At 38.3% G+C, this 15,746-nt stretch overlaps 1 protein-coding gene across 1 annotated transcript; it reads left to right on the top strand.

The window, feature by feature from the left end:
* The first annotated feature begins 10,829 nt into the window (after window positions 1–10,829).
* LOC143537218 (uncharacterized) lies at window positions 10,830–14,231 on the top strand. The gene is made up of 5 exons (XM_077031036.1): window positions 10,830–11,258; window positions 12,337–13,281; window positions 13,372–13,419; window positions 13,492–13,902; window positions 13,980–14,231. Exons 1-4 carry the CDS (start codon window positions 11,004–11,006, stop codon window positions 13,891–13,893), a joined length of 1,650 nt encoding a protein of 549 aa, XP_076887151.1. The 5' UTR covers window positions 10,830–11,003; the 3' UTR covers window positions 13,894–13,902; window positions 13,980–14,231.
* The last annotated feature ends 1,515 nt before the right edge of the window (window positions 14,232–15,746 follow it).

The following is a 15,746-nucleotide window of genomic DNA, read 5'->3' as shown; positions in this document are numbered from 1 at the left end:
GTGACATTTTCGATGTTGTGAAATGAAATGAGTTTGTTAAATATTGTCGCTTTAAATAGTGTCATGCGCTTATAAGCAATCGTTGCACGCCGGCATGTTCCGCCGCCTTTGGTCGGGGTGTGACAGATTGGTATCAGAGCCATGACAATTAAGATAGGTGGTTAGACGTAACGACCTAGAATTGTTATGCTTAGGGTCCTATACGTGTGTTCATACGTGTTTACTCTATCTAATTGTTCATATCGCATGTTTATTTATTAACTTGTTTAAAATTTACCAATATCCTAAATGATCACATACACACACTTTCATAGTATTTCCAAGGTATTCTTACCTTAAAACGCAAAAAGTAGATTTTCATTGTGTTTTATGGATTACAAGATTAACTTGGATCCCGTTGTTTCAAATCCCTTAAAGGTTGCGTTTATTTCGGGTTTGTAGCCATCATAGGAAACGAGAAATTATAAAATGACCATTTGACAAAAAGATTCCAAGAATCGAAGGTGATTTACTTACCTGGGATGGTTGAGTTATAATGCTCGTTTTCTAGGCCATAAATCGTGTTATCAATGTCAATACTTTAAGTAGTCGAATGCGAGCGTTCCGGTCGCCATCATAATTTCCGGTGTTAAAACAATAGAACTACGGTGATTTCGTGGACTAGTGTTTTGACATGACGTTGTATCTCGATTTATTGTGTTATTATCGTTATTTGAGTCGAAAACATGAAAAAGTTTCGGTGGTTCGTACACATGTTTAGACTCCAATATGTTGTTTTATAAAACTTTTTAGTATTGGAATATCAAGTCATGGTGGTTCATGCACGATTTTTCCAACTCTATAAATCTCAAAATCTCAAATTTTTAAGCTTTAAATTCTCAAAAAAAAAAAAACAATTTACTATTGTTTTCGGTTTTGTTATTTATAAATAAAGTTTTATATTTTATCTAACACTAACATCTTCTCCATACTAACTCTAGGATTCACAAATCAAAAATCGAAATCTTATTTTATTTTATACACCTTTATATTCATTTCTTTTTTACCCAAAAACTTATCCCATTTTCTTTATAATTTTTTTAGCATGCCTCCGGTAAGATGCCAACCGCGCAAGAACTCCACTCGACGTATGGCCGCCATCATCGCCAAGCAAATGGCCGCTGTGATTCCCGAACTAATAACCCAAATACAAGCAAACCAACCCGCACCCGTTGTTGCACCTATTGAGCCCAAACCCGCATCCTACCTGCTTAAACAATTTACTAGTGCCAACCCGTCCGAATTCTATGGAACCAACTGTGCGACTACATTGTTGCAGTGGTTCGAATCTGTGGAGAATGTGTTTTTACACAGCGAATGCCCCGAAGCGAAAAAGACAAACTTCGCTTCAAGTATGTTTAGGGGAACCGCCCTAACTTGGTGGGGTAGTGTCATGCACCTCCAAGGTACGGATATGGCCATGGCTCTTCCATGGGCCGAGCTCAAGGCGCTGATGAAGAAGAAATTCTGTCCTAAACACGAGCTCCAAAAGCTTGAGGTAGAATTTTGGGACCTAAAACAAGAAGGTGGTGATAACGCCGCTTACTCGCTCCGTTTCCACGAGCTAAGCGTTCTTGTACCTCACTTGGTCACCCCAACCGAACGTGAAATTGACAAATATATTGGGGGTTTACCGATGAAAATCCGGGACTCAGTCATGAGTAGCAAACCCGCGAACCTTGAGGAAGCCATCACGTTAGCCGGTTGGCTATCGGAAAATCACGTGAATGAGGGTACCCTAACCCTCAAGAAAACAATCGAGAAAGCCAAAACCGAGCCCGCTCCCCAAGCCAAGATTGAACCCGCACCACAAGCTATAAACTACTCCAACTCCTCCCGACACAACAACAACAACAAGAAGAAACCCAAGACTAATTACCGAAACTTTGCCGTCACCCAACCTCAACCACCACAACAAGCCCAAACTCTTTCCCATATCGAAAACCTTATATTGGTAACTCCCCACTATGTAACACTTGCCAACTTCACCACCCAACGAACTCGCCGTGTCGCCATTATACAATTTGTAATCGATTTGGTCACTTCCCCAACACATGCCGATCCACCCAACGAAACCAACCCAACCAACCTAACCCACCAACCCAACCGAGAAACTTTCCCCAAAATGCCCAAAACCGTTATGCACCATACCCATCAAACCAACCCCAACAACCCCGAGCTTGCTTTAATTGTGGTGATCCCAACCATTTCCGCCAAAATTGCCTAGGTTTATCTTTTGCCAACCAAGTTCAAACCGTAACCATACCATACTACCAAACACAAGCTTACCAAGTTCAAACTTACCAACCTCAAATTCCCCAACTCAATGCACCACTCATCCAACCCATCCAAACAATTCAAGCACCACCTCCACCTCCACAACAAGCACATCAAGTCAACCATGGTAATCAAGGGCGGACGTTTATGATGAATGCAAATCAAGCTCAAGTGGCAAACGATGTTGTGAACGGTATGTTTTTGGTGAACTATCATTTAGCTTCTATTTTATTTGATACCGGTGCCGATAGAAGTTTTATTTCTTTGAAATTTGAGTCGAAACTTGCGATGCCTCGAATTAAGCTTTCCCGACCGTTCTCTGTTGAAGTCGCCAATGGCAATTCTATTACCATCAATTCCGTCGTCCGCGATTGCTCTCTTATTCTTTCTAAGCATAAATTCTCCATCGATCTCATTCCGATGCAAATGGGTAGCTTCGATGTCATAGTAGGCATGGATTGGTTGTCTTTGCACCATGCCGAAGTCGTTTGTTTTGATAAATTCATTCGCATTCCGCTTGTCAACGGCAAGGTTCTTAAGGTCTTTGGAAACACAACGTCTCGAAGGCTAAATGTCATGTCGTGTTCTCAATCGCAAAAGTACTTACGCCAAAAGTACGTTCCGTTTTTAGCTCTCTCGGTGACAAAAGACAAAAAGGAAAGGAAGATCCAAGATATTCCTATTGTTCGTGATTTCCTTGATGTCTTTCCCGATGATGTTACCGGTCTTTCTCCCGTTCGTCCGATTGAATTCCAAATCGATTTTGTGCCCGGCGCGATGCCCGTGGCCAAGGCTCCTTATCGTCTAGCCCCGTCGGAAATGCAAGAACTATCAAACCAACTCGAAGAACTTTCCGATAAAGGCTTCATTCATCCAAGCTCTTCTCCTTGGGGCGCTCCTGTTCTCTTCGTGAAAAAGAATGGTGGTTCGTTTCGTATGTGCATCGATTATCGAGAACTCAACAAACTTACTATTAAAAATCGTTATCCACTGCCACGTATCGACGACTTATTCGACCAACTTCAAGGCGCAACTTGTTTCTCCAAAATTGATCTTCGATCGGGTTATCATCAATTGCGTGTTCGCGAAGAAGACATTCCAAAAACCGCTTTCCGTACTCGATATGGACATTTCGAATTTTTGGTTATGCCCTTCGGGTTAACAAATGCACCCGCGGTGTTTATGGACCTCATGAACCGCGTTTGTAAACCATTCCTTGATAAATTCGTTATTGTCTTTATTGATGACATCCTTATCTTCTCTAAATCCAAAGCCGAACATGAACATCATTTGCGTTCCATTCTCGAGCTCCTTAGAAACGAACAACTCTATGCCAAATTCTCCAAATGTGAATTTTGGCTCGAGGAAGTTCAATTTTTGGGACATATCGTAAACGACAAAGGTATTCATGTTGATCCTGCTAAAATTGAGGCTGTTAAGGATTGGAAAACTCCAACGACTCCCACGGAAATTCGATCCTTCCTCGGTTTGGCCGGATATTATCGACTTTTAAATCAGAATTTTTCCAAGATCTCTTTGCCTCTTACCTCTCTCACCCATAAGGGACAACCCTTCGATTGGGGTTCGAAGCAAGAGGAAGCCTTTTGTACTCTCAAGGACATGCTTTGCAATGCTCCTATTCAACTCTTCCCGATGGAAACGACGATTTTGTTGTATTTTGTGATGCATCCCATCAAGGACTTGGTTGTGTTCTCATGCAACGAGGTCAAATCATCGCATACGCATCAAGGCAACTTAAGGTCAACGAGAAGAACTATACGACTCACGATCTCGAACTTGGTGCCGTCATTTTCGCTCTCAAAATATGGAGACGTTACCTTTATGAAACAAAATGTGTGGTTTTTACCGATCATAAAAGCCTTCAACACATTTTTGACCAAAAAGATCTCAACATGAGACAACGACGATGGGCAGAATTACTTAGTGATTACGACTGCGAGATTCGCTACCACCCCGGTAAAGAGAATGTTGTCGCTGACGCCCTAAGTCGAAAGGTTAATGTTAAATCCGTTCTGCTTCTAAGCGTCATTGTTCAAACCGATCTTCAAATTCGTATCCTTCAAGCTCAACGCACCTCCGTTGAGGAAGGTAACATGTATGACGAAATGTCATGTGGAGCCGAACTTCAACTCGAAACCAAACCCGATGGTCTTTTGTATTTTCTCAATCGTTTGTGGGTTCCCGATCGCGATGACCTTCGTACTTGTATTCTCGACGAAGCTCATAATTCGCACTATTCCGTTCATCCCGGTGCGGATAAGATGTACTTTGATCTTCGTGCTACCTTTTGGTGGCCGGGTATGAAAAAGGACGTAGCGTTGTTTGTATCTAAATGTCTTACTTGCTCGAAAGTCAAAGCCGAACATCAAAGACCTTTTGGTCTACTCGAGCAACCACCGATTCCCGTTTGGAAATGGGAAGACATTGCTATGGACTTTATCACCAAATTACCCAAAACCCAAAAAGGCAACGCTAGCATTTGGGTGATCATCGATCGATTAACCAAATCTGCTCATTTCATTCCGATCCGCGAGAAGTATTCTGTCGAGCAGCTTGCTCAAATCTATGTTCGGGAAATCGTGTGCCGACACGGTTTGTCATTGTCTATCATCTCCGACCGCGATGCCCGTTTTACCTCTTATTTTTGGCGTTCACTTTAAGAAGCTTTGGGAACACGTCTCGATCTTAGCACCGCTTATCGTCCTCAAACGGACGGTCAATCCGAACGTACAATCCAAACACTCGAGGATATGCTACGAGCATGTGTTCTTGATTTTGGTGGGAATTGGGATTCTCATCTTCCGTTCATCGAGTTCTCCTACAACAATAGCTACCACTCTAGCATTGATGTGGCTCATTTTCAAGCTCTTTACGGTCGTAAATGTCGTTCCCCGATTTGTTGGAACGAAATCGGTGAAGCTCAAATCACGGGACCCGAAATGGTCCAAGAAGCCACCGACGTCATTGATCAAATCCGTAAAAATCTCCTAACCGCTAGAAATCGTCCAAAGAGTTACGCCGACAAACGGCGAAAACCGATCGAATTTAATGTTGACGATCTTGTCCTTCTAAAAGTATCTCCTTGGAAGGGGGTAGTCCGTTTTGGAAAGAAGGGTAAACTAGCTCCTCGTTTCGTTGGTCCTTTTAAAATTCTTGAGCGTGTTGGGAAAGTAGCGTATCGACTTGAACTACCGCAAGAACTTGCCGGTGTTCATCCGACATTTCATGTTTCGAATCTCAAAAAGTGCCTAGCCGAGGGTAATCTTCATATACCCCTCGATGAAGTTCATGTTGATGAGTCTATAATTATGGTTGAACGACCCGTTGAGATTATGGATCGCAACGAGAAGAAAACCAAACGTAGTCGTATTCGGTTAGTAAAAGTTCGTTGGGAATCACGGCGTGGCGCGGAGTTTACTTGGGAGCGAGAAGATGCAATGAAAGAGAAGTATCCACATTTGTTTGCATCGTCGTCTTCATCTTAATTTCGGGACGAAATTTCCTAAAGTAGAGAATACTATGACATTCGTCAATTTTGGGTCACTTTTGTTATGTAAACCCGACCCGTTTGTAACCCGAACATTTCAAATATATAAAATATTGGATCTTGTCATTTAAAGTATATAAAATATATAAAATATTGTTTTTTTATATTATGCATTGTTTGACCATTTAAACATACCAATTTTTATGCAAACCATAAAGGAATCTTTATACCCAACCCTTCACTCCTTCCCTATATATACACACCCATCTTCTTCATTTTACTCTTGCTACATCTCCAAAAAACTCTCTCAAACTCCATAGATTCAAGGTTGTTATTTCTTATGTATTTTTTGAAGTTTTGACTTCTCAAGTCAAACTAACTATAGTCTTTCATTCTAACTTGTTCATCTAACATTACTAACTCTTGAATATGGTGGTACAACATATATATAATACACACCCCTTGTTTCCTTTATTTGTTACTTCACCGACTTTGGTTGGTTAAGTTTCGAATGTCATAAGGCAAGGCTTCATGGAGGACTTCGTGTTCTTGATATATATTTACACACACATAACTTATTATACATATCACTTATGACTAACTTCTAGCCCTTTAGTTTGTTCATCTTATTTACAAGTTCCATGGTGTGGGTTTGTATAAGACTAACCTCGGTTTAACCGAAACTAGTCCAAACCGGAAACCGAACTTTTGTTTACTAGTTTTGTTAAAATAGTTGTTTAAACATGTTTATTGCTAGATTTGAGTTTCAAAAATCATTTTTACAAGTTCTTTGATATTAAGCATATGGAATCCATTTATGAACTCGTTGGGAGATGGAAACCGAACTAAACCGAAACTTTTGCTTAAATGACTTGTAGTTAACTTTTTTTGTTGTAAAATTTATGTTTTCTTCATTTATAAACCAATATACAAGTTCTATGATATTTGGGCATGTAGAAACCATCTATGAACTATTTGTGAGATGGAGACCGAACTATACCGACTTTTACTCGCTTAAGACACACAAGTGTGGTTTTAGTTATCAAGACTTGTATATTTCTTTAAAAAAAATAATTTACAAACTGATTTTAATTATTTTTCTTAAGTACTTGGAATAGTTGGATCCAACTTGATCTCATAACATAGTTTGGACCGACAAAACCGAACACTCGCTTAACGTGCGTTGTTAGTTCTAAACAATAGATCTACGTACTTGGTTAAGTGTTAGTATGTTTTAATGAGTTATCTCATAACAATTAATATTTTGGAAAGTTGACTTTGGGTTCGACCATTTGTCAAGACCCGAACCGACAACCCGAACACTTGTTAAAAACCCGTTTTAGTATCTTTAGCCTAATGGAACTTGCATTTTAGCATTTTCCCCACCTTATTACTTAACATTGGTTAAGTAAATATTAAGGTTAGATACTTTAACCCGGTTTTGAGCAAACTTACATTTTTTAAAAGGGTTATTATTATAAATTCTTAAATAGTTACATTTTAAACCTTGAACTTTAATTGATTAGTTTTTGCAACAATTATTTTATTTAAAGATCTTCAAGACAACCTTTCTAAATCCAAGACTTTCTTTTATTTAGGCTTCATACGTTAAACTCGTCGTTCCGGCAAATCTCCAAATAATCAATCTTTCAAGTTTATTACTTGAACGTGAGTAACTTCATACCCCGTTTTCTATCTTTTATTTTGGGGGTGACATTTCAACTTATCTAAACTAAATGTTTTATACTTGGGGTCTTAAACCACAAACGTTGTTGTATACCTTACTTGAATAATTGCTCGATTTGGTGTTCTATGCTTATTTGACTATGTGTTTATCGCTTTTGGATGGTGGAACTATAAATCCTAGACCATTTGGCAACCCCTCATGGCAAGGTGTCGTTAACGTAATGCAATTAACGATAACTATAAAATCCTAAACTATTTGGCAACACCTTATAGTTGGGTGTCGCTAACTTGTTAGCGATAACTATTTATCAAAGTTTATAGCTATTATTTATGGTTTTGTATACTAGTTTTGTGGCTTTTCATACTATATATCTATTGTTCAAACTTATGAATTGCTCACCAACCTTTGTGTTGATAAACTTTATTTTATGAAATGTTACAGGTTTGCATCTAGGTTGATTATGGAGTTCGGTGAAGAAAACATCACAAATACCGTTAGGATATTAGCAAAAATGAACAATATTTGATTTGCTATATTTTGTTATATTTTGTTGTATTTGAGTTATGAATATTTGGTTATGTGACATTTTCGATGTTGTGAAATGAAATGAGTTTGTTAAATATTGTCGCTTTAAATAGTGTCATGCGCTTATGAGCAATCGTTGCACGCCGGCATGTTCCGCCGCCTTTGGTCGGGGTGTGACAAAAAATTAATAACTAATAAACCAGTCAAGTTCGAATTAAAGCTTGAAAACCTATTTACGAACTAATCTCAAGTTTCAAATATAGAGCTTGAAACAAGTTAAACAAGTTTCGCTTGAACTAGAGCTTAAAAAGTGTCACACCCCCATCTAGGGCCTAGGGGTGTGGCTATCAGTTGGTACCACATTTGTATATAAATCAAAGTTACGGGTTATTGGCGGAAGTCTTATAAAACATGTGGTTTTAAGTTGTAAATATTTACATTACAAAATATGAGACAAAAGTCTCATTTAAGTTTACTTGTTTATACTTTACAAAACCACCATTCATTAATATTTAAGTTAACAAAATATCCGAGCCATCGGAATCATGAGCACTTCGTTCTTCAAGCCCTATTCTTGATTACCTGCAAAATGTTAAGAAAATACGTCAGCAACGAATGCTGGTGAATATGCTGACGCTAAAATTATTTTCTTTTACTTGATTACCCCTTGAGACGGTCCGACTCATCGTGGCTTAGGAATAATCAAGCTAAAACAATATCATTATAAACTTGAGTTTCTACACTAGGTCACCCCAGCAAAACACCGCAGCGTTTCGACATACTTAGGTACCATAAATATACACATGGTCAGTCTCACTCGAACGTACTTAGGTCCGGCCCATCGTGGCTGGAGGCCTTGACCAAGTGTGGTGCGATATGCCCACCGCATTTTACCACATATGTAAGGATCCAGACAAACGTATACTATAGCCTGAGGGCTAGGCTTTTACTCTTATTCATAATGTTTTTAGATACACTTAGTCTCATGTAAAGTTTTTCATATAACAAGTTGACTCGTTTGAAAACAAGTTTGTAAAAGTTGGGGCGTATTCACCTTTTGATTGGGATCGGCTTCCAACACCGTCCGTGGGTCTTTCCCTAGCTATCTCGCACCTATAGTACGAGTATAATTTTTTATTAGTCGGATATACAATCTGGCTTAAGACCTTTAGTCTTAGTTTTATAATCGCCACCTCGATGTACTTTAAAAACCTTTAGTTTATAAAGTAATCTTTTTTTTTCTTTTCAAACCTTTAGTTTAAAATATCTTTCTTTATAAGATAACCTATAAATATCTTATTTATAAAACCCTACGTTTTTTCTTCTTTAATAAACGTATATATTTCTTTTCTTTATTATTTAAGAATACTTATTATTACTTAAATAATATATATAACAAAGTATTACACATATTTATATATTAACACACATATAAATATTCTTAATTTCTTTCTTTTCTTTTCTTTGTTATATTTTCTTTTATTTATCGAGGTATCGAGTATTTACTCGACCTTAGGTTTTAAGCCATTTCAATATTTTATTATTATTTTATTCGGGCATTATACCCACCTTTTATTGGCTTATTAAACCCTACACAATTGAGCAGCACTTCGACGCCACTTCAAGTTCCTTATCACCTTGTTCAATTTCTATACCCTTTTCTTTGCACGCAAAACGAGATACCAACGCTTTTCTTTATCTTGACGCGTACTTCGAGGCACCAACACTTCTTAAAAAGAAACGTCGGGACGTCGAGATTATAACACCTTCTCCTTTTGAACGTCGTCGGGTAGTGGCACGAATATCAAGGTTGTGGTACGAAAAACGAGGTAAAGATCGAGGACTTGGCACGAACTTCGAGGTAGTGAGAGAATGGTTTTCTAGAGAGAGAGATGAGAACTGAATTTGGGGTGGTGGGAATGAGAGGCCGATGGCCTCTATTTATAGGCAAAGTTTTGGAGCCCGTCGCGATACGCGACGGCCTCCTTGGCTAGCCCGTCGCGTATCGCGACGTAGGCTGCCTGAGTCACCTTGTAGACCTGCCACGTGGTGACACGTGGCAGGCGTTGTGCTGCGTGGCGACACGTGGCGACATGTGGCAGATGCGTTGCCACGTGGTGACATGTGGCGACACATTGTGCCACCGTCTGCCACATGGCACACGTGTCACGATGTGTCAGGCCACGTTATCGTGATACGCGATGACGTTGATTCAACAGTGATCGCATATCGCTGTTGACTTCTTCTAGAAATTTTAGACCAAGCTCGTCGCGATACGCGATGGGCTCGTCCTTTGTCCCGTCGCGTATCGCGATAGGACAAGAACACAGAATTTTTATTTAAAACCCTCATGTTTGGATTTTGGTATATTTGGTCACTTGACTTTGAAAACTTATCATTTTTAACTCGAAATTTACATGATGTTACAAAAAGCTACTCAAAGTCAAGCTCAGCTCGGGTTGATTACACCCTTAAGTAAAAACAAACAAAGATTACATATGAAAAATAACATCATCATTAAAAGTTTATTAAAAATATTATGTAAATTAAAAACCATTTCCGTGTTTTACCTTGGTTCATCTAAGAGTTTCTTTTCTCTGACATCACTTGTTCGAATCCCAATCATGTGTCATATTATCATGTTTAAGCCACTGGGACGATCAGGTATACCCGCAAACACTAATACCGATTTCCCCAAATCCTTAGTACCGCTATCGAAATTTTCGGTTCGGTATAAGTACGGTACCATAATAATAATAATAACAAATAGAAAATATTTAAAATAAAATAAAGAGCAGCTAGCTAATCTTCTCTCCTTCCACATAACAACAAAACACAAACAGAGCAACTTAAAAATAAATAAAAGAAAACCCTAATTTATTATACTACCTTCTCGAGACACTCACTCATCTCATCTTAGGGTTTCAGTTTCAATTTCAGATCGATCGCACTCAAGCTTCCATTCACATGGCTGAAGACAACAACAGCAGCAGAAGAAGAAGCAACGGCGTTACCGCCGGAGAAAAAGAAAAAGAAGAAGAGGATCGAAGCGAGACGAGTGATTACTCATCTGAAGACGAAGGAACAGAGGATTACAGACGCGGCGGCTATCATGCAGTTCGTGTTGGTGATAAGTTTAAGCATTCCAGATATGTTGTCCAGAGTAAGCTCGGTTGGGGCCATTTCTCTACTGTTTGGCTCGCTTGGGATACTCACAAATCGGTATATTATTATTATTATTATTATCAGTTATTATTATTATTATTATCAGTTATTATATGTATAGATAGATAGATATATGCATTTGTAGATTTCACTTTGCTAAACTTGTTTAAACATTATTAGTTCTTTTTAACAGCCCTAGTAAACTGCGCCGGGATATTGTCCGCTTTGCCCTTGATGGATTGTCCATTCAGGAACTCGTGGTGACTAATTGCTCGCCTAGACAACACACTATCTTGGCACAATTTAATTGGGCTGTTACAAATGGTATCAGAGCTAGTTGCTGGATTGATGTGCCAGCGAGGACGTTGGGCTTTTTAAGCGTTATTGTAGAACTCGCTAGGCGCTAGTCGAGCTAGTCGAGCGGTCGGTTAGGGACCAGCGAGTGTTCAGTTTGGAATTTATATGTTATTTTTCAAATTTACACACACACACACACAAACCAAATTTTATGTATAAAAATTTTTCAGTTTTGACTGACTTTGACAAGATAGCCAAATGGTAATAGAGCCAGTGGTCAGATTAATGTGCCAGCGAAAATGTTGGGCTTTCTAAGCATTGTTGGAGAACTCGCGGTGGGGTAGGACCAGTGATTATACCGAATTTTTATATAAGGTTTTCAATTTTGACAGATTTTTACCGAATAGTGATTAATCAGCGACTAGTCGGTGTCGTACTGACTAGCGATTAATCGGCACCTAGGTGCAATTTTTACGACCATGTTTCTAATGGGGGTGGAGATGTAAATCCCATATCAGTTGAGAAGGATAATGAAGCATTCTTATAAGTGGGTGGGAACCTTCTCTACCAAGACTCGTTTTGCCTAGTCGGGTGAAAACAAAACTGTGAGCTCCTGGATGGGCAATCCATTGGGGGCACAAAACAGACAATATCTTGGCACGGTTTACTTAGGCTGTTACAATTTCAATACGTGTTGTTAGTCTAGTTTTATTGGTTATTAGGCAGAGTTATTACAGTTAGCAAGTGATTTTTTTTTATAATGCCTGTTATGTTGTTTATGATCATCTGATGTTTGAATGGAATAGAATGAAAACAGTAGTTTGTATTTGGTTTGTAGAGATATGTAGCTTTAAAGGTTCAAAAGAGTGCTCAACACTATACAGAAGCAGCAATGGATGAAATCACCATATTGAAGCAGATAGCTGAGGGTGATCCAGATGACAAAAGATGTGTGGTGAAGCTTTTGGATCATTTCAAACATTCTGGACCGAACGGGCAACATGTTTGTATGGTGTTTGAGTATTTAGGAGATAATTTGTTGACATTAATCAAGTATTCAGATTACAGAGGGATTCCCCTTCACAAGGTCAAGGAAATCTGCTTCCACGTTTTAGGCGGTTTAGATTACTTGCACCGCCAACTGTCTATCATACACACGGATCTTAAGCCAGAAAACATATTACTTCTGTCCATGATTGATCCAGGAAGAGATAAAACAAAGGCAGGCCCACCCGTTACTGTTTCATCAAGCAAAGATAATAACTTGACTGAATCCAGTTCTTCTAAAGAAGTCAAGGTTTATAATAGTGATCTTACCAAGAATCAGAAAAAGAAAATCAGAAAAAAGGCTAAAAAAGCTGCTCAAAACGGTGCTGGAAAAGAAGACAATGATGAAGTTGAAGCAGACAACGAGTCGACTGGTACCGATCAGGCCGTATCATCGGTTGTGAAATCCGAGTCCAATAATGAATCTGAAGCGAGGAATTCAAATTCCCTCCAGGGAACCCAGCTTCGTGGACGAGGCAGCAAATCTACAAGACAAAGGCTTTTGGCAGAGGTTGATGTTAAATGCAAGTTGGTTGACTTTGGTAACGCGTGTTGGACTTATAAGCAGTTCACTGGTGACATCCAAACCAGACAGTACAGGTGCCCTGAGGTTTTACTAGGTTCAAAATACTCAACCTCTGCTGATCTATGGTCGTTTGCTTGCATATGCTTTGAGCTTGCAACTGGTGATGTTTTGTTTGATCCTCACAGTGGTGACAATTACGACAGAGATGAGGTATACAATATAAATCCCAAAAGTTTATGTCTAATTTCACGTTCAATTCAAGCAAGTTAATGAAATTGGTATCTGGTTATTAACTTGCAGGATCACTTGGCCCTAATGATGGAACTTCTTGGGATGATGCCTCGAAAGGTTAGTCATGTTTAATAATATTTGTGTATGTTTATGTATATTTTATAACTTAACTACATTGATATTATGCAGATAGCGTTAGGGGGGCGTTACTCTCGTGAGTTCTTCAACAGACACGGGGATTTAAGGCATATCAGGCGATTGCGGTTTTGGCCTCTGCATAAAGTGCTAAAGGAGAAATATGAGTTTAGTGAACAAGATGCAAATGATCTGGCTGATTTCCTTGTTTCAATACTTGATTTTGTTCCTGATAAAAGGCCTACAGCTGCAGAACTTCTTAATCACCGATGGTTGACCGGAGGTCCACCGTATAGTTTGACCCCTGCTGCAGCTGATTCCACCCCTAAAGCCGTTGATAATAATAAGACCAGTGAGAAAACCCGAGAGGTAGACGAGAGGGAAGCTATGGAGGCTGGAGTGGGAAACATAGCTATCGGTGGTGTTTCAAAACCGCTATCAAAACAAGTTAGCTAAGCTTCACAGGTAAACACGTTTAGCTAAACATGTTGACGGGTTGAATATTAGTTATCTTATTTTTTTGTTACTGTTTTTTTTTTCAGTAAAGAAGTGGAAATTCATTTTTTTACTGTGCAAAAGGAACAAATGGTGAATTTCTTGAAGGAAAGAAGATTTTTTGTACAACTTATGTTGAGGGTGATTTATTATGGATTGGGACATTACATCTTATTTGTAGGTGTATTACAATTTGGTTTGATGTTGTGATCCCAGTTGTACATTTTATTGTTTTTTTTTATATTTGTTTTGCTACCAAACAAATGAAAGAATGCAATGCTTTGTTTTGGATTTGTTTTCATTACTTTGCTGAAAAGTGAAACTTGTTGGTCTACCTTGTCTTTGCAAATTGATGTTTAACCTTATTATATTCTTAACTTGTTATGTACATTCAAATGATTTATGACTAAAAAGCAAAAACTCTTCATAAAGTGATTCAAGATGTCTTTATCTTTTTAAAATGAAAGGTTTTAAAAGTTATCTTCAAACATAACTCAAAGTGACTGTTGTTATGTCTTTGAGGAAGCTAAGAGAACCCTACTTGAAAACAATTCAGCTATTCAATGACAAAATGTTACATCCTAAAAGGGATTTAGGTGCAGTTTGTTGCCCGTTTGCCTTCTGTTTTGATGTAAACGCTTCATATTTAGATGTCAATATTAAATCACGGAAAAGTAGAAGCCTTTTATACTTATCCAATCTTTTATCATCAATATATTTTGTTTTCACGATTTTAAAGATACGTGAATGAGAGGTGATAGGTGATGAGTGAGTGCTTTAAAAAAGGATTAATATCGTATGAATGAGTGATACACGATAAAAAGTGAATGTGTGATACATATTTCGTGAATGACATAGATGTACGATAGTCTAATGGGCGTGATAATGGTCTGGTTTAATCAGTTTTACAAATTTTGGGTCGTTATTACGGTTTTGAGGAATGACATGCCAAACGAGTCAGAAGGCCAATTTTACAAGTTTGGCTGCGATGGTGTGAATATATATTTTTTTTCAAAACATTAATATCTATTAAAAAAGTATAAAATGATAAAAATGGTTTATGATTTTATATAAATACAATATTAAAAAAATATATATCAACACACTAAAATATATAAAGTTAAAACGGTTTGTTTCAAGTTAAACCAAACTCTTAAACCATCAAAACCGAACAATAAACCAAACTGTTTACATCTCAAATTGACTGAACCGTTTGACTTGCTTCTTTTGAACCTGTTCGGTTTCAAGTTTCTAACAGTTATAAATAACAATATAAAGATAACAAATATATAGGTGCCCACATGTAATTTGTTTAGTATATTCTAAGTAATTATTAAAACTCTCTTACTGCATTTTTTGTGTGTTACTCAATAAAACGTACATATTTTCTAATTATAAAAACTAGTCAAGTGTTAATATTACTCATTATCATATAATCTTTCTATAAATATAAAAAATCATACATAATGAATCTTTGAAATTGGCTACCGGCTAACTTCTTTTAATGTTCACTCGCCTTTTAATTCGAGGAAAGCCCTCACCAAATGTCAATGCATGTTAACACTTATCCGAAGGCACGGCAGTGCGATAAGATAAAACCCCTTTAGTTCAAGGATCCAACTAGTGAACACCAAATACTCGCCTAGTCTCCTGTAATCACCTGCTGCCACCGAAACTAAATGCTTGGGACATGAATCGATCATGTATCACATGTAGGGCTGTTCACGAGCCGAGCCGAGCCGAACCAAGCGGAGCGACTCGTTTACAATCAAGCGAAAAACGACCGAGCATTTTCTAAGCAATTTCCGAGTGAG

The sequence above is a fragment of the Bidens hawaiensis genome, unplaced genomic scaffold (assembly GCF_021521415.1).
Source record: "Bidens hawaiensis isolate Kalapana, Puna unplaced genomic scaffold, B.hawaiensis_p1.1 tig00011151_1, whole genome shotgun sequence".
Classification (NCBI taxonomy): Eukaryota; Viridiplantae; Streptophyta; class Magnoliopsida; order Asterales; family Asteraceae; genus Bidens; species Bidens hawaiensis.
The sequence above is the reverse complement of the archived record's forward strand: the minus strand, read 5'-3'. Positions and strand labels throughout refer to the sequence as shown.

What these genes read in the sequence shown, in the direction of transcription:
- LOC143537218 (XM_077031036.1), top strand. Translation starts at nt 11,004, where the DNA reads ATGGCTGAAGACAACAACAGCAGCAGAAGAAGAAGCAACGGCGTTACC. An exon ending in ACAATTACGACAGAGATGAG is followed by an intron (nt 13,282 to 13,371) that starts GTATACAATATA and finishes ATTAACTTGCAG; the next exon opens with GATCACTTGGCCCTAATGAT. An exon ending in TTGGGATGATGCCTCGAAAG is followed by an intron (nt 13,420 to 13,491) that starts GTTAGTCATGTT and finishes GATATTATGCAG; the next exon opens with ATAGCGTTAGGGGGGCGTTA.